General features: G+C 40.8%; 2 protein-coding genes across 2 annotated transcripts; one reads left to right on the top strand and one right to left on the bottom strand.

Annotated features, from left to right (window-relative positions):
* Positions 1–1,763: 1,763 nt before the first annotated feature.
* On the bottom strand, positions 1,764–4,608 carry LOC311490139 (uncharacterized protein). The gene is made up of 2 exons (XM_084547496.1): positions 4,040–4,608; positions 1,764–3,918 (listed from the first exon to the last, which is right to left on the bottom strand). The coding sequence occupies exons 1-2, from the start codon at positions 4,218–4,220 to the stop codon at positions 3,701–3,703; spliced, it is 399 nt and encodes a 132-aa protein (XP_084403622.1). The 5' UTR covers positions 4,221–4,608; the 3' UTR covers positions 1,764–3,700.
* Positions 4,609–20,775: 16,167 nt separating this feature from the next.
* Positions 20,776–22,267, top strand: dipk1ab (divergent protein kinase domain 1Ab; the record flags this gene model as incomplete). Its single annotated transcript, XM_084547782.1, has 4 exons — positions 20,776–20,910; positions 21,017–21,124; positions 21,195–21,374; positions 21,455–22,267. Exons 1-4 carry the CDS (start codon positions 20,797–20,799, stop codon positions 22,265–22,267), a joined length of 1,215 nt encoding a protein of 404 aa, XP_084403908.1. The 5' UTR covers positions 20,776–20,796.
* Positions 22,268–22,726: the final 459 nt, after the last annotated feature.

Raw genomic sequence — 22,726 nt, 5'->3', positions numbered from 1 at the left:
AGTTCCCAACCATTTATTAAATCCACTGGTGTTGTTTCACTAGTGCTTGCCCAATCTTACAATGGGTTCATTATGCAACACATGCGATCAGGCACAACATTGAGACCACTGACAGGTGAAGTAAATAATGCTGACCATCTTGTGACAATACAATGTTCTGCTGGGAATCTATTAGACTTGGCATTCATGTTGATGTTACTTAGACATGTACCACCCACCTAGACCAGACCAGACACCCCCACCCCATAGCAATGACACTCCTTGATGGCAGCAGCCATCCCCAGCAGGATGTAGCCTGACACAGGCACACACAGAAACGGTTTAGAAACAACTCAAAAAACATGAAAAACAGCACAAGGTGTTGACCTGGCCTCCAAAATCACTAGATCCCAGACTGATCAAGTATCTGTGAGATGATCTACAGAGGCCCCTCCCCTTCCTTCAATGAATAGGACCCAAAGGCCCCCACTAGCAACATTCTGTTGCCAGACACCACAGGACACCCTCAGAAGGCCTAAGGAAGACCAACACAATATCTGATCAATGTATAACTGAATAACATAGTAGCTAAGTCACAGATTTGATAATACGTGTGATTAACATGAGGAGGCGGTGTCACAACTCTGTATCAAGGCAACCCTTTAGACGTGTTCCAAGACATCATTAAACTTGAACAAAGAATATTGCTGGCAAGCAGGACAACCTGTTTTCTCTCTCACCTCCTTTGGTGGAACTGAGACAGCAGCATTGATTAAACTGACTGAATCAGTGACTGGAAGGTATTCAGGTGTTGAACCTATAACCACCGACTACACAAAGCTGAATGTGAAAGGTTGAGAACTCTGCATAGAAAACAGGAAATCAGGTATGTTTTCAGTTATGTTTTTTTACAGATTGTTTTGGGATAAATGCAAAAAAAGAAAAAAATTATAGTGATCAAACAGCGGCTGAGAAAATCTGACAGAATTGCTTCTTGACAAGAGTTGCATGAGAAGATTAATACTGCTTTCATATCTTAAAAGTCAACACAACGCTGCAGCTGACACACTGTAAACAGTCCAAGAGAATGCCTGGCTCTGACCAAAGGTTGAAACAATCTGGCTGTTATCAGCTCTATAGAACACTAACTAACACGTTGCATCTTGTTTCTGTAAAACCACAAATTGTTGGAGGTATGCTGGACTACTTGCGTGTGTGCAGCTGCTTCCTACAGGAGTCTCTGCTGGTTGCTTGGCAACCTCAAGGTGATGACACCTAAGGCCATAGTTTGCATCGTTGCTTTCCCCATGGTCTTTATGCTAAGCTAAACTAGTAAGTGCATGGTGAAGCTTTATGAAAGTATTAACAACAGTTACAGAGGATGGAAGGTAAGCTGTCATCCCTGATGGAAAACCCCCTCGTCATTGTACCCAACATGGTACAATAACAGCACTGGGCAGCGCCTTCAGCAGCATGACTACTTCTGCCACACTGCTGTGAAGGAACGTTACCGGAGGTCCTTCCTTTCTGCTGCTGTGAGGCTGTGCAACCAACCCTGCTCCAGTAGACCACATATATATATATATACTTTTGCATTAAATTAGCTATTTATTGTATTTATTTAACATTTACTTTTCCTTGTCTTGTGTGCACTCTTATCTTACTTCCTTATCTTATCTTATAACAAAGTGATAATCTGGTTGAATGCTAGCATGGCTCTGTGCAAACCTCGACAACAAAGTTCAGTGGTGTTATGTCAGTGTGTGTTGTGTGTCACATTTCTTGGCTGAGGGCGGTGTTTCCTGGTGTCTTGCCATCATTATGAAGTTGCCAGGCAACCAGCAGAGACTGCAGGAAGTAAGTGCACAGAGCCAAGAATGAACTACAGTCTGAAGTAGTTGCTTTTATTTGGACAGACGGAACAAATAAGATACGATGTTAACTAGCATGTGACACGTGACAACACTCACACAGCATTTGTATTTAAGGCGGTTTACAGTAGTGCTCTGTACTGGTCTGTTCACTGTTGCTCAAAGACACTTAAACTTATGGGTTGGTGAAGGGAACTGCATGACCTGCTACACCTAAGCCACATATATTGAAGCTTACAAACTATCTTCATAATTAGTCCTATATAATTGTCATTACTGCTGTCTGAAAGCATTTAAACATTAATTGAATCATATTAATACGCAACTAGCTTAGCTCCAGATATCAGATGCCTGCGTGTAATTGGGATAATAAATCAAATCAGCTGAATCCTATTGTGTGGTCTTGTGGAGAAAAAGCAAGTAGGAACATGTGCTGCATGTTTTCTTTCCCAGATGAGTTTATGAGAAATCTCCACTGCCCCCTGTGGGCTCATTAGCTGTGAACTTCTAGATCACTCTCAAACGCCGCCTCTGCACTAGTTGCCTCAAAAGTGTGAAAAAAATAAAATAAAAACACTATAGTTATACACACACACACACACACACACAAAAAAAGCTTAGATATATAAGACAAAACTATTATAAGTATGCAGAAAGTATTACTCAGGATCAGAAACACAGATGTACAGCAGTTAAAATGTATTTGTGTTATACAGTGATGTGAAAAGGTGTTGCCCCCTTCCTGATTTCTTATTTTTTTGCATGTTTATCACACTTAAATGTTTCAGATCAAACAAATTTAATTTTTTCACACCACTGTAAATAAAAGCTGAAAGGCCAGGGTCAGAGAATGAACATCCACATCCCCCCCCCCCCATCTACTTCACAGCATGTGACGCTGTGTGAAACAAGCTGTACTAAATTAGGTGTGATCTTATCTCAGCCACAGGGAAGGCACAAATACAGAATTCAGACGACTCACCACAGGAAACAGACAACAACCTATTGATCCCAGAGGGAATCTAAACTGTGTTTTCTTATGCCTAATTCGTATGCCTAATACTTTTGATACACCTGTAGTACAAGACTGAAACTTCTGACAATAAATTCTCTACTACATTTATTTTTCTAAAGATAGTAAAGGAAAATGATCTCTGTCCTGCCTTGGTCACACATATTTTCAGTTTATATACTGACTCAAAATGTGCAATAAACTTGATTGTTCAAGAAATCATCCATAAATGAGAGTTAGTTTGTAAGAATTTAATAACGCCACGATAACAAATTATATAAATGATTGTACGTGACTTGTGAAATACTTACATGTTATTTATTGGCAGGCACGAGGCAGTAAAATATCATAGGCACTTTCATAAACAGAGGGGAAGCATGCATAAGACAACACCCTGAGGGAACAGGGTGGTCAGGGTATATATTTTAGAAGCTGAAAAACACTTTTCACTTCTTCTTCTTCACTAAAATATGCAAAACTGAATGTGTGATGTAGTATCGGTTCAAAAGTGTTTGGTTTACGCAGTTGTGATTTATGATCATTTATTTCCAGAAGACAAAATTAAGTCTTTAATATACAAATTTAAACATGAGGAAGAAAAGTGAGAAGAGGCTGCTACCTGAAATCATCAATACAGTCCAAACGATGAGGATTCATAGCCTCGCTGCAGAGATGTAGGAGATCAGAAAAAGCAGGTCAAGTCTCTTCTTTAAAGTGCGGTCTTATTAGATGTAATTTCTATGCAGCCGTGTTGGCGGGCTGTAAGTTGTCGGGAGTGTTGGAGCTTGAAAAGGTCAGATGCTGGTTCTGAATAGACCATGGCCGCAGAGCACGCTGTTCACCTGAGCCCCGCAGCCAGCTTCTCCATGACAACTTTGCGCTCTTCTGCTTTCTGTTGGGAACGGCGCAACTTGTTCCTCAGCTCCTCAAGATGGTCCAGTGTGCCAGCCAGCTCGCCTTTCACTGTTTTCATCTGACTCTCCAGCATCTGTGTGTGGTGGAGGGAGTTTCTCCTGTATCGCCTGCTGGAGCGCACTTTTTCCTCCAGGTCCTCCACTTCAGCGAGCAACAAGACCAACAACAACAGATAATTGAGGAAATTGAGAAAACTCAAACACACGACAAATACAACAGCCAATGTTTACAACAGTTAGAGGGCTGTGTTTGTGATACAGACCCATGTTCTCCTGGTAGCCCATGCTATCCAAACCAGACTCTGTCTTCTTATCCAGGAGGTTTTTAGTCTGCTGCAGCATCTTCTCCATCTTGACCAGTTCAACAGCTTTTGTGTCGCTGTCACGGCGAATTTTCAGCAGCTCCTGCTCCCTCTGAGTCAGCTCACTGAAACCCTTACTCATGTCGAGTGTTAAAAGTCTGAACGGCACAGCCTAAAACTCTACTCAGAGACAATGAATGACATGCAATGCAACAGCCAGCGACCTTAGTGAACACAAGACAGAAAGACGATGCGCCGAAAACTGCTTTTGACGTCCAATGAAGCGCCGCATTAGAGAAACTGTGACCAGCATAGACTTCTCTTTCTGATACAGTAGCACAAAAAACACGTGTTTATTTGCAGTCCATCTGTACTGCTGGTGATGTTTGGCTTTTTATAGGCCAGAACCTCAGCACATGCCTGGAAGTCATCTGAAAACAGACATCTCTCAGTATGCACCATTGCAATTAGCAAGTCATAAGACTGGCTTCACAAAGCCCTTGAGAGAGAGAGAGAGAGAGAGAGAGAGAGAGAGAGAGAAAAGAGAATTTTCACACTAAATAGAAATGTCAGGAAGAGCAGGGGTTTGAGAGTTTGTCCTTTTAGTAGATGTAACAACTTTGTATGTATTTGTCTTTACTGAATTGAAAAAATTGTTAAGCAATTGTTGGCAACATTGTGCTATTGGTGTGGATATGGAAAATTTTAACTTTTTGTCGTCAACCAAGGTCTGGTCTGTGAACACCTGGTAGAAACAAAACAGCCATGCTTTTTTATTGACCTTACCAAGAAACTGGAGCAGCAGCACCATCACGGAAGTGTTTTAGGAGTCTGTATAATCAGGGACCTACCTAGATAGCAAATGGGGAACTATTCAGCTCTATGTGAATGATCTTTACAGTAGTCACACATGTCATGCAATAATTCTGCCTTATCAGTCCAGTATCTTATGTCACATCTATCATATGGGTTTGGTGTCATGATTCACCGTCTCTCATAAGGTTGCGTCTGACATTCTCAGCAGACATATTGCTCATTTAGCACATGTCAACATATAGCCTATTCTGTCTAAGAATAGAGTAGATCCTGGTAATGGTATGGGGGCTTTTTCCTGCATTTGACCCCAAGATCCCTTGGAAAAGAGTTGTGACGGAAAAAGGTGATCCACACGAGCTGCAGAGGCTGCATGAGACTGTTATGGACTGATTTACTGTATATATATTCGTGTGCTGAACATTTTGGAGTTGTGAACATTTTTACCCAAGTACATTCTGTTTGTTAGCAGAGTCTAACCAGTGCTAATAAATATAATTTTATTCATGAAATTACTGTGTTATGTGGTTGGGGTACAAAAACTAGACTGTGTCTTTTGGACTAGTTAAGTCAGGGTGTCTTTGCCTTTCAAAGAAATTTTCCTGTACGCCTGCTGTATGCTTGCAATGTTGCTCAAGTGGCTCATGAATCTTTAAAATTGCCGAATGGAGCAGACAGACTTGTTGTTTGTGGTCAGATCTAGTGAACATTGCTGCAAGCTTGAGATATTAGAGCGTACGCAGATCAGATCAGCGGCACATGATCCAGGCAGCAAACAAGCTGGTATGATTTCTGCCATATGAATAAACAGGCAGACTATTGTAGCACCCCCTGCTGTACTCTTCAGTGGACTAGTACCAGTGAGGCGCACAAGACCATGTCACAGTAGTCTACTGATGCACATAAAATTACTAAAATCCTGCTGTTAAATCTCTTTATGGCTGGGCTACCAACCCTCTTCAGCCATCGGGATGCCCAACTCTACCTCGATTTTTATCGTTCCGCACAGAAGAATGAGGGTCAGCAGTGTTTGCTGCATGTGACAAAATGTACCACAGAGTGAAGTTATGCCCAAACACTGCCTCCAATAAACCACCGCAATCACAGAATCACAGAATGGGAAATCTTTCACAAACACTGTGTCATTAGCCAGAACATCTGCAAATAATAACTCCATCTAGTCCATGTGTCTATATTTCTCATTCAGACTTTAAACTTGTGAACTGTAGTCTGCTGCATACAGTATATTAGTTCAGAACTAAGCATTGTGCTTTATTTATTTTTATTAAGTACACAGTGGGATTTCAAATTGAACAAATTTACATCTAGGAACATACTAAATGAAGCCACAATCAAGGAATGGCTAGCTTAACTGAACATACACCAATCAACCACAACATTATGACCACCTACCTAATATTGTGTAAGTCTCCCTTGTGCCTCCAAAACAGTTGTGACTCATCAGAGAATGGACATGGGCCTTCTGAGGGTGTCCTGTGGTGTCTGGCAACAGGGGGCCTTCAGGTCCTATGGGTTGAGGGGAGGGCCCTCTGTGGATCATCCCACAGATACTTGATCAGTTTGGGATTTAGTGAATTTGGAGGCCAGGTCAACACCTTGTGCTGTTCTTCATGGTTTTTTTAGTTGTTCCTAAACAGTTTTTGTGTGTGTGCCTGTGTCAGGCTGCATCCTGCTGGGGATGGCTGCTGCCATCAAGGAGTGTCATTGCTATGACGTGGGGGTGCCTGGTCTGGTCTAGGTGGGTGGTACATGTCTAAGTAACATCCACACAAATACGAGGTCCAAAAGCTTCCTGGCAGAATATTGTATTTTCACAAGATGGTCAATGTTATTTACTCCTCCTGTCAGTGGTTTTGGTGCTGTGGCTGATCAATGTACAAACTGGAAACAGGAGCAAGCAGCAAGACTGAGATATGTTATGTTATGTCATTTGTGAGGTGTAGAGGTCCTGGTAAAAAGCCACACTTCGGTTACATTTGGAGAAAGCCATTCGAGCTATTTCCATTTCCAGGGATCCATTTCCTGTATACAATTGTGCATATATACACTAACTGTCTCTAGTAGCTTTGTATTGATTTTCTCATCTAATTCCCAGCGGGACAGAGAATAAGAGAATGATTTCCCAAGATATTACACTGTAAAGATGTTGATATATATTGATGGCCTGCTGCTGGCAGTCTGTTCACTGGGGGGCTCTTTCTGATCAATTAAAAAAAACAAAGAGCATCCCGAACTAGCTCCTTTGGCATTATTACAGTAAGCAGATCAAGTCATTATTATACCGCTTTGTACAGCAAAATAAAAGCACATTACAGCACTTTATATTTCATGTCTTTTTTTTGCCTTTGTTTATTTTAGAATTCAGATTTGAGTGGTCGAAGCTTTCCATATTTACTAAAGTAACAAACTTTTAAAAATTTCATTGCTGCTGTCTTGTGTCACTTGATCTGTGATTGGAATTTGAATCTTAGCAGGGGCTTTACACTTTATATCACTGATTCGGGCCTTAATGTCGTTTCTAAATGGGAGGCACACATATAAACCACACTGTAAAGAGGCATTTTCCTGAGGCACAGCTTGGTGTTCTATTTTGGTGACTAGCTGTGCACTGCAGTGGGAGGAGTGGAGTAGCAAGGTTATAATGTTACCAGCTATCCGGCTATACAGAGCAATTACAGAGTGAGCAGTTACAGCAAATAATAAGGGAGCCATCATGTTCTCTGCATGCTTGACTTGAAACCTAGAGTATGCACAGATGGAGCAGGACCCTTTTATCGTGTTCTTGTGTTGCTGTGTCTCATGCACAGATGTCTCTGCCATCAAGCAGAGCTAATCAGCAGCTACTGATTGCAGTGATCAGAAATACATGCTTGCAATCCCATAATCAATATAGGAATCTAGTTTAATGAGTGATTCAAGATTTGTGCTATTATTACTTTGCCACATGTCTCTGCATTCCTTCGTCTCCAGGCATTCTTTGGCTTTCCTTGTTCTTCACTTTAGTGTGACTCGTACTGTCTCTGTAGCCACCTTCGTCCTCTGGGCTTCCCACGTGCAGAAACACTAAAAAAAATATGTTCCACTGGGAAAAAAACAACAACAACATTTTATTGCCAGACACTACAGAACACCCTCAGAAGGCCCATGTCCATCCTTGGATGAGTCACACCTGCTTTGGAGGCACAAGGGAGTCCTACAAAATATTAGGAAGGTGGTCATAATGTTATGCCCGATCAGTGTATATCATAGTCTTTTTATAACATTTTATTTTGTCACAGTCACAATTTTACTCATCTCAACAACAAAACAGAAAATGATATATATAAATAAAAACCTCAAATAAAATAGGATGTTTTTCATGAAAAACAAGCAACTCTTCCTTCAGGGCAATCCTTTTTTGACAACTGATCCACAGAAGACTGTTGTGTTGAAATGTCACAGAAGAAATGTCACGAACTTTGATCAACAATGAAGCCGTTGTGTTTCTGAACCTCCCGATACATGCATATGACAAAATAAAGCATACAGAATTATTGATCACAATTGACTGTGACCCGGCTAATCAGTGTCCACAAGCCAGATCATGTGGCGGCTGCAGAGTGTCCAGTCAGGTTTGTGGTACTGACTAGAGCTGTTTGTCACTGCTGGGTGCAGTACAGTGAACACATATGTCCACTATATTCACTACAAGTTGAAACAAGGCCAACTGGACTCGTTGGGTTCTGTGGATGATACCTATCAGAAACTCACATGTATTTGGTCCGTAACAACCCGATTCTTACCTGTAATTGGAGGAATGTGTTTTGATCCTGTTTTCTTTCCCTGATGAGTAGTACTCTAGAGACCCATTATCGGCTCGAGACTTCAAGCACACCCGCATTCACACCTTGAGATTGGAGTCCTCCAGTATCTGCTACTTGGATGAGTGGTCCAGATGCCCTTGTTTCAGCTTCGTTTTTAGATTCAGCATGTCCTGGATTACTAAGAACTATCCCAGATTATACAACATATTTATTCTCAAAGAGGAAAATCAATCTCACTCTGGTTATAGTAGCTAAAGAAAATCAGGTCAGGGGCAGCTCATGTAAACTTTTCCTAATCATGCATTTTTAGCTGCCTAAATCTGCTCTCAACAGTTCCACTTGTGAGAAGTGGTGATCTCCATAATCCACATCAGAAAGAGGACGGGGAGACGTAAATGGGCCACTTTATTTCGCAGTCTCATTCCGCAGGCTCATCGTGAAAACATGAGTCATCACATTACCATGAAACACACTCAAAGCGATGAGCACCATCTGTTATGCAATTTTGAGCTAGGACAGCATATTTCCAGACATGCTGCTCCTCAAATATGTTTCTATGTATGGTGTATGAAATATTCTGAGGGGAATATCTTTTTGTAAAAGATCAGATCGGTCAGATGTGATTGAATGAATTAAACAATTAAATTTGTGAGGGACTGCACTAAATGTAGTGTGTCTCAGAGTAAGGGTGCCCTGCATTTTGTGGTAGCCCATATAACATCTGTATGAGGTTTTATAGAGGCTGTCGGATGGTGGTTTATATGTAACTACATCAGATTTACTGTTGACCACTCTGTCAGTGCAGAATAATGAGGTGCTTTCCTCATTGTTCACAGAATGCAGCATGGTGCTAATAAATTTAACCAAGACACCATTCTCACACTATGTGACGGTCACACTAAGCACATTATGCTACACTGATCAGTCAGTCCATTTGAAGAATAAAGATGACCATGTTCTATTTCTGATCACTTTTTATAGAATTGCGTAAAGGTCATCCACTACACTGTAAAACATTACAGCCCCATTAAGTTAGGTGAATGTTTTTCTTCTCTTTAACTTCAATAATCATGACAACTTAAACTTAATGTAATCTATTGTCTTAATGTCTTGTTAGTTTTGTCTGTGTGGTCATTGTTCATTTAACTCTTTAAGTTTTGAGATGAAAAAAGTGATGGGGGAGGAGGAAGGGTGATATGATCTGAATACTGGGAAATATAGAGGTTTTCACATTTTTTAATTAAGCAGAATTCCCTGCCAGGAATAAATTTCAAAGTGGCTGTTTTTGGTGGCTCAAATTTGAATTTCCCCCTCTCTAAATAAAATAAATGTTAATTTAGATGTGAGATGACTGTCTGAAGTTTACATGAACTTTGAAACTTGCCATTAGTCATCAAGTTGAGAAATCTCAGTAGAAACAAAAACATTAGTGCTCTCAGCGTAAAAGTGGGTATGAAGTTAGTTAAATTGATCTTAACTTGGAAATGTGAGTTTAAATAGTGAAGAATTGTGAGTTCGTTTGACAAGATAAAATGGATAATATAACGTAATAAGTTGTTTTAACCCACAGTACCAAGTTTAAACAAGAAATGATCATTAGTTATAACTTAGCTTTTTGAACTGAAACATAGGTTTTCTTCAGGTTGTGTTTACTTGCATTTTTAAGGCAGCAGGTGAACTTTCGTTTCTAAGTTTTACCGACTTGAAATGTTTTACAGTGTAGTCACAGGGTTGATTGTGCACTCCAAATTTATCCCAAAGGTCACAACAGTGTCCTGGATGTTGCTCACTGTTGTCTGTTTGAGATCATGTGCATGAATGAGAGGCAAAGTCTCAGGAGCGGTGTAAAAACAACCATTTGCATTTTGAAGAAGGATAAATAAGCCACTAATATAGCTTTCTAGTACATGAACGAATAAGTATCTGGAGCCCTATTGAGTATTACAGATAAGAGTATTAAAAAATGATACCTTCTTGGTGTGACTTTATAAAAATAGTTCCTGACACTTTACCAGAATAAACCCAAGGTCGCATGTTCTAAATGTTCCTGTCTCTTTCACTCAGTGTCAAAAGTGAAAAAAATTGGCTGTAAATCTGTAATACAGAAGTTTCGCCATGAGGGGGAAGACTCACAAAACTTATTTCACAGGACTGTGTCTGCCCTCTCAGCAGTGCATTTATTGAAGAAGCAATGTTTCACTATAGTGAATCATTCTCACTTTAAGAATTCAACATCCACGGACATTAAAACATCAGCTGGCACGTTGGATTTCTATCTGCTATGATTGCCACACAGAAAAAAAAGTCATTTCTGGTGGGCTATAGGACAGACACTTCCTATGCTTGCTCAGTTTTTTTAATGGCTGTTAACTTTATCACAAGGTAATGAGCATGTGTGGGTTGTACAGTCCTGAAGCCCACACCTGCTCATTAATGAATGGTAAATTTAATTTAAGTTGGATTTAATCAGACACCTGAAGAGAGCTGGTTTACACCGATCAGCCGCAACATTAAAACCACTAATAGGAGATGTAAATAACATTGACCATCTTGTGACAATACAATGTTCTGCTGGGAAACGTTGAGACATGGCATAGGACCCATAGGACCCAAAGGCCCTATGGTTACTTTGACATGTACCAGCCACCTAGACCAGACACCACAGGACACCCTCAGAAGGCCCATGTCCATTCTCTGATGAGTCACAAGTGTTTTAGAGGCACAGGGGAGACCTACGCAATACTAGGAAGTTGGTCATAATATTATGCCTGATCGGTGTATGTATGACTGAGAGGGTCCATCCCAGTTTCTCTGACATATTCTCTATGCATTCCAGTGTGACTTCATCTCTCTATCAACAACCTCGTTGTCTGTTTGTCATTTTATGTGAACAGAATTTTTCATCTGCATACTCAAGAAGCCCTGCGGTAATCAGCATTACATAATTAGTAAGAAATACCATATCTGCAACCCATTCAAGCTCCTCCAAACTCTAAGCAGCTCTCCTAGCAAATCCAGATTTCTAGGCAATGATGCTTTGTTTCTCTCTTTCCTAATGTAGTCCCTATGAACATTTTAGCACTGCAGCTACCACAGCTCTGTGCGCTGCATGAATTCTTTATTGTTGCACAATTAAGGCTGCCATGTCTAACTGTAAAGACAAATAGCTCTGATGTGCTTTCACGCTCTGCAATACCTTTTCATAGAACCATAGAAAGTTAAGGCTGCTATCCGTTTTGATGGATGATAATGCCTGTGCCGCACCTGCTAATGTGCTGTATAACTGGAGTGCCCATTACCTTTTGATAGTGCTCTCTCTTGAGAGGCAGTTTTACGGCCTTGAATCCCTTCATTTATAAGACATAATAAGAGGTTTTCCTCTACTCCCCTTAAAACACATACAGTACACACAAATGTAGGCCAAACCCAAAACAAGGGTGAATGGATTCATGATCCCACTTTTGTATTTAAGGTAACAGTTTCTTCTCCATCCCCCTGTGCTGACACAAGCCTCCCTCTGAGCTGTGAGACTGATCCCTAAGGAGATGTGTGTCATCCTTTGCCGATTCTGTGATTGTGTGACTGGAGTGAGTTTTTCTGTGCTGCTTTTTTTTTTTTTTTTTTTTAACCAGCAAGGCTGCAAAAAATCCCCAGAAGCCCCTTGTGTTTTTCTTCAGTGCCTGAAGTAAATAAGAAAAAATACCAGTGCTTTAAAGTCGTGGTGTGTACAAATCAAACTATCTTAGGTCTTCCAATTTTCTCAGAAACAGCTTGTTTCTGTTCATGCCCTTGTGGCATTTAGGCTGATGGTCAACTTGCACAATCTTGCACAAAACTAAATTAGTAGGATATTGTCTTTATGGGGAGCTGTGAAGTAGTAGTAAGAGAAGTAGCTGTGGGACTGTAAGGTCACAGATTTGAAATCCCCATCCACTATGTGTCCACATCTGCAAGAATTATGACCCCCCCCCCATGATAGATTCTCCTTTTAAACACTTGTAATGTAAGCGTTAAAACATTAACAAAAGTAACTGAATACTAAATAAGATGAGAGCATTGGATGCTGTCATATGTTGTGGAGGTGCTCATAAAACTGTTTGTCATATTTAAATTTGTCACAGAAAATATTAATTGGGATTTTGATTTTAATTGAGATTTTAATGCAGCACCCCCGCATCCAACTTTTCATTATGCATTTGGACGTTTCCAGTTTGATGATGTTATGCGGGTATACCTAGCCCCTATGTGTAGAACTACAGGAGCAGCGTGTGAGCATTTGAATGAAACAGAGAACTGGTAGCCATCCTTCCTCTGTAATTGGTCAAAACGCCCCCCCCCCCCCCCCCCCCCCCCCCCCCCCCACACACACACACACACACACACACGAGCCTGGCCCAATATGAGTCTGACTTCGCTGCAGTCGGCGGCGCAGCTCAGTCTGCCGCTTCTCTGCGTCCAAAACGCGCATCCACGGTGCTGCGGACAGAATTAGTAATGTTTTATATTTTTATTTAACGCGGTTAGTCCGACAGGCGCTGCTTGATACAAATGCGATGTGTGCCCCGAATCAATTCCTTCAGCGGCTGTTGTGAGATGTTCTGCGTTTGCCATGGCAAGAGGTCTGTTTCCATGGGGGTTCTTCCGAAAGCCTCTGTACATCCAGGTAAGCTTCTGGGAAATCCCTCTTCGCTCCGGTGTGAGGTCCAGTTGGAGATCTGTCTGTGTACAGACCGATGTTACAGGTAGCCTGTTTGAGCATCGAGCCTTCTGATAGCTGCTAAATTTATTTAAATCTATCATTTGACCTTCGTATAATGCTTCGTATAAGGTTTTTCAGAATGAATCATGAAGTCACTTGATGCTCGACAGGAATCAATCCTCTTGATTCCCGTTGCTGTAGCAACCACTTCCATGATGGTACAGCTATACATACAGAGGAGGCTGTTTCTGGGGCTCCCAAAGTTTAGGATCACCTTGGATTAGTCTTGTGCTGTTTCTGTAGTTTTAGTGCGACATATTTGGGGTAGTCGCCACGGAATGAGACATATCTGTGATTCGTGGGCTGCTTCACATTCACCTGGATCAAACAGACCTGTATGTGACGCAACAGAGCCCTGATCGCTTTCATCTGGGGAGCTGTTGAAGAACATTATGTAACAGTCTGATGTGAGCAAAATTAGGTGAAGTCCACAGTGGCATTCTTCATAAGTAAAATTAAACTGCTGGGGAAGTCCCTCAAGGACACGTGGAGGTCTCAGAAACTCAAATTGGGCAAATACAGTTTTTTTTTTTTTTTTTTTTTTTCAAAATATGTATGTATATTATTATAAGATATATTGTGAAACCGCTGCACCTGACTGTTGTTCTAATTTGAGACATTCAGCTCAAGTCCTCCGCTTCTGTCATTTCGGTTGAGCAGCTCTATCTCAGCTACTGCTGAGGCTTGCTTCCTGTCCTTACCCATGTGAGAGACAAAAACTGTCAAGTGTGGTGTAAGGAGGAAGAGACAGCCAGTCTCAAGGGACAGCCAAGAGCAATGCTCAGTTTTTAGGCCACCCCGGCCTTCCAGTGGCAACTTAAGAAGTGTCATTCAGTGATCCTTGGAGAGATGCTATTTCCTCTGAAATGCAACATTTTTGGTCTTTTTCATGAGCAGACTCTGTTGTTTTCTTTGTCTTTAGATGTGGCAATCAGCAACAAATGCTGCTACATACAAGTAATAAAAGATCACTCTTTATATCACACTTAAGTTTTTCTTTTCTATTTTATGTCTTATCCTTTTTTTCAGACTTTCCTTATACGTGCCATAAACATTTTCATATTGCAATTCTCTGTATTTTACTTGTAACCTGTATTTAAAAGGAATTGATCATTTCAAGTTTTTTGAAACAAAATCCATCAGCAACTGGGGAAATGAATGATTTTTCTCTCCAAAATAGAGCATTCCAACATGCGCCAACAAAGATGCTGCGACAGTGTCAACATATTTGAATTTGCAGCATTTTTAACTTTCCTTCCTGTTCACGGCTTACATTCTCCACATCAAAAAAACAGGCACAAGAAACAGAGAAAAGGCTCTGTGGCTGCAACTGCAGACAAGTAAGTACATCTTTGTGAAAAATGCAGCCGCAGATGCAGTTCGATTTCAATGATGAATGATTTAACAGGCTTTAAATGTTAAGTGTTAGCCTAACTTCTCTTTTCACACATTACGCCCCAGGCTTGTGGGTTTTATATGTAGGAGTGTGTTTCTTCTGACAGAAGGCTGCAGTCATTGCAGGAATACCACACACCTGCATTTATCGTGTGCACATGATTTTCAATTTCTTGATATGAAGCTTGTTGACGGACAGAATAACTGCTGATTAAATAATGTTCACATGTCGCAGTATTGAGTCAGCATGAATATCAGTGCTTTGTGTGTGGGTGGGGGTTGGGGGTAGGGTGTGTGTGTGTGTGTGACGGGGGGGTTGCCTGCTGTCTGGACCGTAATGAGTCAGATCTTTGTACTGTTTGTACGGACGTACGGACATTGTGGACTAATTTTTCCTTCCGAGAGTCCGTGGGAAAAAGTGGAGAAGCACTGGTGCTCTCTCAGGTGGTCTTTGCCATAAACATTTTAACCGGATCACTGTGTGCATAGAGTATCAGGCTGGTTTTGTATATCAGTGATATCAGAAAAACTCTTCATAAATCTCCTCCAGCTCTCTCCAGCTTCTGTTTTGATGTCTTTCTGTCTGAAGGTCTGCACAGCAGCCCATTAACTAGCAACCTCAGAGGGATAGCTTTATGATCATACATAATGAATGAATGGCGTGCATGCTGCAAAAACCAAGTGTCAGAACAGTAATGCGCAGCTCGTGATCAGCTTTAATCTCCTCCCTGCTTCAGTAGTTGAGCATCAGTTGGACTTTGTAAGAATACAGACAGACCCGACTCTTTGCATATTCCGAAACTCCATGGTTGATGTGATTTGAATACAGGATCTGTCTGTTCTATTCTAGTAAGACTGTGTTTGGTGTAGAGAAAGTAGTTCAACCAGACAGAGATGGGCCATTTCCACCATTTCCACCATTTCCATCCAGCTCAGCACATGGCCGCAGTCCTCGGTCAGCCTCTAATTAATAGCTGTCACAGCAGCCACAATCAATATTGGCTCATTAGCCATGTTTGTGTAACTCACAAAGGGTCAATACATAATCCCAAGGACAGAAATGCATCTGCCAGACCTGAAATGATAGCCACAAATTATCGATCAGGAAAACGCCGAGCATACGTTTGCCCCCACAGAGCGTTAGTTCCATAATGTTTTTGCTGTTAATGCATTTCATCTACGGAAAAATTGATGGGAGGTACATGCAGCACTTACTTCTGTGGCCAGTGCTGTTAAATTTGCTGTGGGCCCGTATGGTCAGATATGTAAGTATACCAATCGATAGATAAAGCAGCAGAAATCATATTCAAATAGCATGTCAATTCATAACTGGAACCATTTAGTGTTTCTGTGAGGTGTTTGGAGAATTATTGTAGATACATAAAATCGGATCTCAGTTAAAGTAGCCACAATGAATGAATGAATTCACAATCTCATTTTGTATTTGTTAACTGTACAGTTTAATAATAAATTTGTGAAATTCTGCAAGTGCAGAAATATATATATATATATATATATATATATATATTTGATTTTATTTTAGACAGTATTGTCAATATACACTGTCTGGCCAAAAAAAAGTCGCCACCTGGATTTAACTAAGCAAATAGGTAGGAGCCTCCTATTGGAATAGTTACTGCATGGGTGATTATCTTTCAGCTGACAGTTATTTCACCCCAACTGATGCAACGAGTAGCTTCTTATTTCTTAAACAACCATGTCGAAAGACACATCCTGTGGTTGTGGAAAAGATGTTAGTCTGTTTGAGAAGGGTCAAATCATTGGCATGCATCAAGCAGAGAAAACATCTAAGGAGACTGAAGAAACTATTAAAACTGGGTTAAGAACTGTCCAACGCATTAAAAATTGGAAGAGTAGTGGGAAACCATCAGGGTAATAAGAGAGGCAGATGAAGTGATGTATCCATCATGCCTAGTGCCTACTGTACAAGCCTGTGGGGGCAGTGCTATGATCTGGGGTTGCTGCAGTTGCTCAGGCCTAGGTTCAGCAACATCATGTGCCCAAAGAATGAGGTCAGCTGACTACCTGAATATACTGAATGACCAGGTTATTCCATCAATGGAGTTTTTCTTCCCTGATGGTACGGACATATTCCAAGGTGACAATGCCAGGATTCAAATTGTGAAAGAGTGGTTCAGGGAGCATGTGACATCATTTTCACACATGGATTGGCCACCACAGAGTCCAGACCTTAACCCCATTGAGAATCTTTGGGATGTGCTGGAGAAGGTTTTGCACAGTGGTCAGACTCTCCCATCATCAATACAAGATCTTGGTGAAAAATTAATGTAACACTGGATGGAAATAAATCTTGTGACATTGCAGAAGCTTATTGAAACAATGCCACAGAGAATGCATGCTGTAATCAAAGCTAAAGGTGGTTAGAATGGTGGCGACTTTTGTTTTGGCCAGGCAGTGTATTAAAGCTGCAATAATTAATATTTTTATGATAAATGTATATATTAATATATTTAGATGGGACTTTTCCAACTATTGGTACTCAAAGCGCTTTACAGTAACAGTGACACCGCTGACCTCTGTAGCCGTGCTGGGAGCAACTTGGGGTTGCTCAAGGGCACTTCTGCTTGTGGGCCATATACCGAGGACAGAACCGCTAACCTCCTGGTATGTGAACAACTTAGACTTAGGTTGGTCACAGTAGCTCAGTTGCACATAAAAACACTCTTGAAAAAGAAAAATTGGTGTAAGATAATTCAAAAATAATTAAGAACAAACTATTAATAAATAATGAAATAATAATAATAATGAAATAAAATAGTACAAGCAAAAAATGTATAAGATTTACATATGTACAAGAATTAGAAACAGAAGTAAATATACAGTATATACATAGGAAAGATAAATAAGGTGTAATAATATGGATGGAGGAGCACTGACATGAATCAACCCGCTCTTACCCACTAAGGCACAGCTAAAATAGAGCAAATGACCATATGACCATAAAGAGAATTATCATCCAACTCACTCGTTAGACGTTCACTGTCTTTCAGGTCAGAGTTTTGGTTTTGTGCCCCTCGTCTTTAATGTTTACATTTATTCTCACTACTGTCATCACTCTAGTTTTTCAGCCACTCGATAAAAATACTCTGATAATCATACAGTACTTTACCTAACGGATCCAAACTGCAAAAATATGGGAGCTGGCAACCAGCTGGTGAACATAATGGAACATTTAGAGCCAGTTATTCCTCTCGAGAGTTGGCGCGAATCAAAACAACTAAAAGGGGAGTGAGTATTGAACTACATTACATCTGCTGTCCAAACAGAGCTCCACTTGAATGCAAATGCTTCTCCGTGTCTGTGGATATGTCAACTGTTTGCTATCGCCTTTGTCTACAATAATGAGTGTGATCTGTCCACAGCTGGAGAAAAGACTATGTTAATACAACTTCAAAATGTTCCGAATGTCCGAAAAAGACACAGCATTCTTTTTCCCCAAAATAAGAGGATAATGGTCTTGAAAGCTGATTCCTTTCATCCATTTTCTGTTAAAAGCATAAAATTGATGGAAGTTCCATTTGAAAAGAGATGCTAATGACAAATACAACGTGATCTACTGTTCAATACTGAAAATAATCTCACACATTTTGTTCTTCTTATATGGTTAAACTGCATTCTGTTGTTGGGTCAAAAAAAAAAAAGGAGATGGAGGGCAGAGTATTACAGAATGGAAAAATAAGAAGGGAGATGGAGATCATGAGACCAATGCCAATAAATAAATTGGAACTAAAAGAGGCACTGGGTGGAAGCTGAGGGAGTCCATCACTGTCAGAGGCACCAAACGCAAGAATCATTAAAAGACGGGGAAGTAGGACTGCTAAAAGTCAGTCATTTTTCACTAATGTTCTCCAGCTGGATGGCTGCCGTTATGGATCTAGGCAGGCTGTATATTTTACCAGCGGGGGAATTAGAAAGAAAATCAAAGGACAAGGTAATGAGTCTGGAGTCACGCTAAATGTTCCACCAGACTGCAAACAGCATTTACTGTTAATTACAGAGCACCTATTTAGAAGCAATTGCATTAATGATGTACTCTGTGATACAAGTCATTTTAGAGCTAATTCGTGTTCCACTTAGGGACTTGTTCCCCTACTAACTGACCAAATGACTGTTGTTAACATAAATTAAAAGGCAGAGATTTTATATTTAGCACATCGTGATCTCTAAATCCACATATTGAAATACTCATTTATAGCATTTCTGTAAATATTTTTAAAACTGGCTCCCTCTCTGTTGGTAAAGGTGGTGGAGGGCACAGAGCATCCCCTAGAACAAAGTAGGACCTGAATCTTTGTATTTTTCTCAGCTGTTACGTTGCAATACCTTATTTGTTCTACTTAGTGGTGGTTTAGTAGCTCTCCACTTGGCTGCACTGCTTCATTTAATTGTGAACGAGTCAACTGACTCAATAGGTACCTTCATTGCTCTTTGGCATATTAGGGACTTTTAGTTATTTTTTTTGTTGTCGTTGTTTTACATCCCTCAACATTACTAGATGTATTCTCGCCAGGACACTCAGTTTAGCTCAGAATCACTGATGAATCGGCATTCTGCCCAGCACCAAAGTGCTGACGACATTAACAACTACCTGGTAAACATAGTGGACTGGTTTGAGAGGCAGATTTTTTCCCCTGTCTGGAGATGATGGAGAATATAAACAGTGGTAAAACAACACTAAAAGGACACTAAAAACTATAAACTAAACTAAAAGAGTAACAGATTGCAGATCTACGTAAGGGGCAAAATATGCTGTTAATATTTTGTGTTTACAAGTTGTTTTGTTGCCCCCAAGTGGCCAAAAATAAAATGGTAACTACTGCATTTTTCAAAAATAGTAAATAAATAAACCCTTACAGTCTGATTCCCATTCACCCAGTAAGCTAGCATGCAAAGTGCTGAAGTGACCATCAGGAGCCATTTGGAATTTGGTGTCTTTGCCAAGGACATAAATAAGATAAACCTTAGCTAAATACTGCCTTCGCATTGGATGTTTTAGAAGATACTAATGTTAATATTAATTACTTTGACCACCATATAATTAATTCTCGCATTCCCGTTAAAAGGTAATTATATTAATATAATTATATGAATATATTTCTTTGGTAAAAATACAAAAATGTGCATTTCCATTAGAGTGAAAAACAAAAACAAATGAACAAAAAAATTAATCAAAAGGAGAGGGGCAAAAGTCGATGTGTCCTCACTTTTGTTTCCTACAAAGCCCCTGAAACCTTGGATGTTGCATTCCTATAAATGCAACTACATATTCTTACTCTGTCAGGAGACAATTTCTCCGAGCCTAGAATAGCTATTCAGGTGATAATGAACTGAAATAACTTCTGTCCCAACTTTGCAGAGATACTTACGCACAACAGGAGATATCATATAACCACTTCCAGAGGATGTGGACTACTCCTCACAACAAATGACCTTAACGTGCGGAAAATTCTGTTAAATTTTGCAACATTAGCAGCAGAGCCGTGACGACGTGTGACCCTTTCACGCGCTGTACTTTTGTTCCCATCCCAAACATTGCATTTCTTCTATAGTCAGGTCTAAGGGTCACTCTAGGAAAGAAAAATCGCAGCAAGAGAATGTTTTGTGCTTATATGAAAAAGGAGAATGATGAACTTGCCTCAAGCTACAAACATGACCCTTTTCTTCTCGTCATGTATCTGGAAAAAATCCATCTTAACACTGGTGCATCCAAAGTCTATTTGTTTTTGGAAAGAACTACTACATAACTGAACTTCAGTAGTATTTGAGTCTAATACAATAATACTAAGTCACAATTTCAATAAGAATTTTTAAAGCTGACATTCGCTCTCACAGTAATTTCAACCTTTCAAATCTGTTGCCAACAGGCTAGATTCTCCTACCAGCACATGAAGTACCTGTTCTTTTCCTGGCTGGCAGTGTTTGTGGGGAGCTGGATAGTGTATGTGGAGTACTCCTCCTACACAGAGCTGTGTCGAGGGCACGACTGCAAAAACTCAATAGTGGGTATTTGATTTCCCTTAACTGTTCCCATCCAATCAGATCTTGTCCTGCAAAACGAATATTCTGTGATGTTTAAAAATATTTTGTTGTATTTTTTTTTCCCAGTGTGACAAATACAGAAAGGGAGTCATTGATGGGTCGGCCTGCAGCAGCCTGTGTGAGAAACAGACACTTTACCTGGGAAAGTGCTTCACTGCCAAGCCCAACAGCCAGGTCAGTCCTAAACACTCCTGCCCAGTCTGTTTGGTATTGATCGAGCTCAGCCCTACCTTGTGTATTTTAGGTGTACTCTGGGAGCTGGGGAGACCTAGAGGGGGTCATTAAGTGCCAGATGGAGGAGGTTCCTCGTTATGATTTGGGAGGCGAGATGGAGCCAAAGAAGGAGGCGGCAGCAGCCTTCAGCAAGCCCACCAAGGGGACCTCTGTGGAGAAGTTCAGGGAGATGATCCTCAACCACCTCAAGGTCAGGAGGTCTTCATTAAACAATAAACAATCTGAATTTACAGCCTTGGTTTGCCTTGAGACCTTTTTATTTCTTTACAGGCCAAAGTGGGGGATCGGGCCAACCTCGCAGACTTAGCAACCCAAGTGTTATCCATAGCAGATGCCAATAAGGACGGCCATATCTCACTGCCAGAAGCCCGCTCCACGTGGGCTCTGCTGCAGCTCAACGAATTCCTATTAGCATTAGTCCTGCAAGACAGAGAGCACACACCCAAGTTACTGGGCTTCTGTGGAGACCTGTACGTGATGGAGAAGGTGCCATACTCTCCCCTGTATGGGATTAGTCTACCCTGGATCATGGAGGTGTGGATTCCTGCTGGTCTGCGACGGAGCATGGACCAGTGGTTCACCCCATCCTGGCCACACAAGGCCAAGATCTCCATCGGATTGCTGGAGCTGGTCGAGGACATTTTCCACGGCACCTTTGGCAGCTTCATAATGTGCGACGTCAGCGCTACCAGTTTTGGCTACAACGACCGCCATGACTTGAAGGTGATGGACGCGCGCTACATTGTTCCTGAAGCTATCTTTCAGGAAGTTATCAGGCAGCAGCGCTGCGATGTGGACGAGGATTGTCTCTACGGGGCCGACTGCCTCACTTCCTGTGACCTCACCAAGCATCGCTGCACACCCGAGGTCACCAGGCCAAACTTGGCCAAAGCCTGTGAAGCACTCAAAGACTACATTCTGAGGGGAGCACCGTCCGACGTGAGAGAGGAGCTTGAGAAGCAGCTGTACGCTTGTATCGCACTGAAAGGTTCTGCAGAACAGATGGAAATTGAGCATTCACTAATTCTGAACAATTTAAAGACTTTGCTCTGGAAGAAAATCTCTCATACTAAAGATTCCTAGTAAACAAGCACAATACTCTGGCACAAAGACTGATTCCAAGTTTCCCCAGTAAAACTGACAATCGTTTTCACTCTGGAAATATATCTCCTAATATCCCACTTGCATATATTAATGATGTATTTTTAGTTATACAGCTGTCAGGAATGTTATTTTAATATTATGTAGGTCAACTTTACATGTAGGTCATAGTAAACCAAGAAAGTGCAATTTTTGAAACCAGATAAGTTAATAAATTTAAACCAAGAAACTACATTGTCTACATTCATTTAGGTAGTTTGTGAACACCCTTCATGTCCTTTTAATTTCACCTTCCACCATCATCAACTGTAAGTCTTCTGTTTAGCGGTGTTTTACTGAAATAACTTTTTATTGCCAGACTGTAGCATCCTAGAAACTACTGTATAAAAGTCTTAGTATTTAATTGGTATTGTAATTTATACTGCAAGTAAAATTGCATAT

Source organism: Chelon labrosus (assembly GCF_963514085.1).
Source record: "Chelon labrosus genome assembly, chromosome: 7".
NCBI classification, from domain to species: Eukaryota; Metazoa; Chordata; class Actinopteri; order Mugiliformes; family Mugilidae; genus Chelon; species Chelon labrosus.
This window is presented reverse-complemented; position numbering and strand designations above follow the sequence as displayed.

Coding starts and splice junctions, on each gene's coding strand:
- LOC311490139 (XM_084547496.1), bottom strand. CDS start 4,220: ATGAGTAAGGGTTTCAGTGAGCTGACTCAGAGGGAGCAGGAGCTGCTG. Junction 3,919..4,039: donor GGGCTACCAGGAGAACATGG/GTCTGTATCACA, acceptor TGCTCGCTGAAG/TGGAGGACCTGGAGGAAAAA.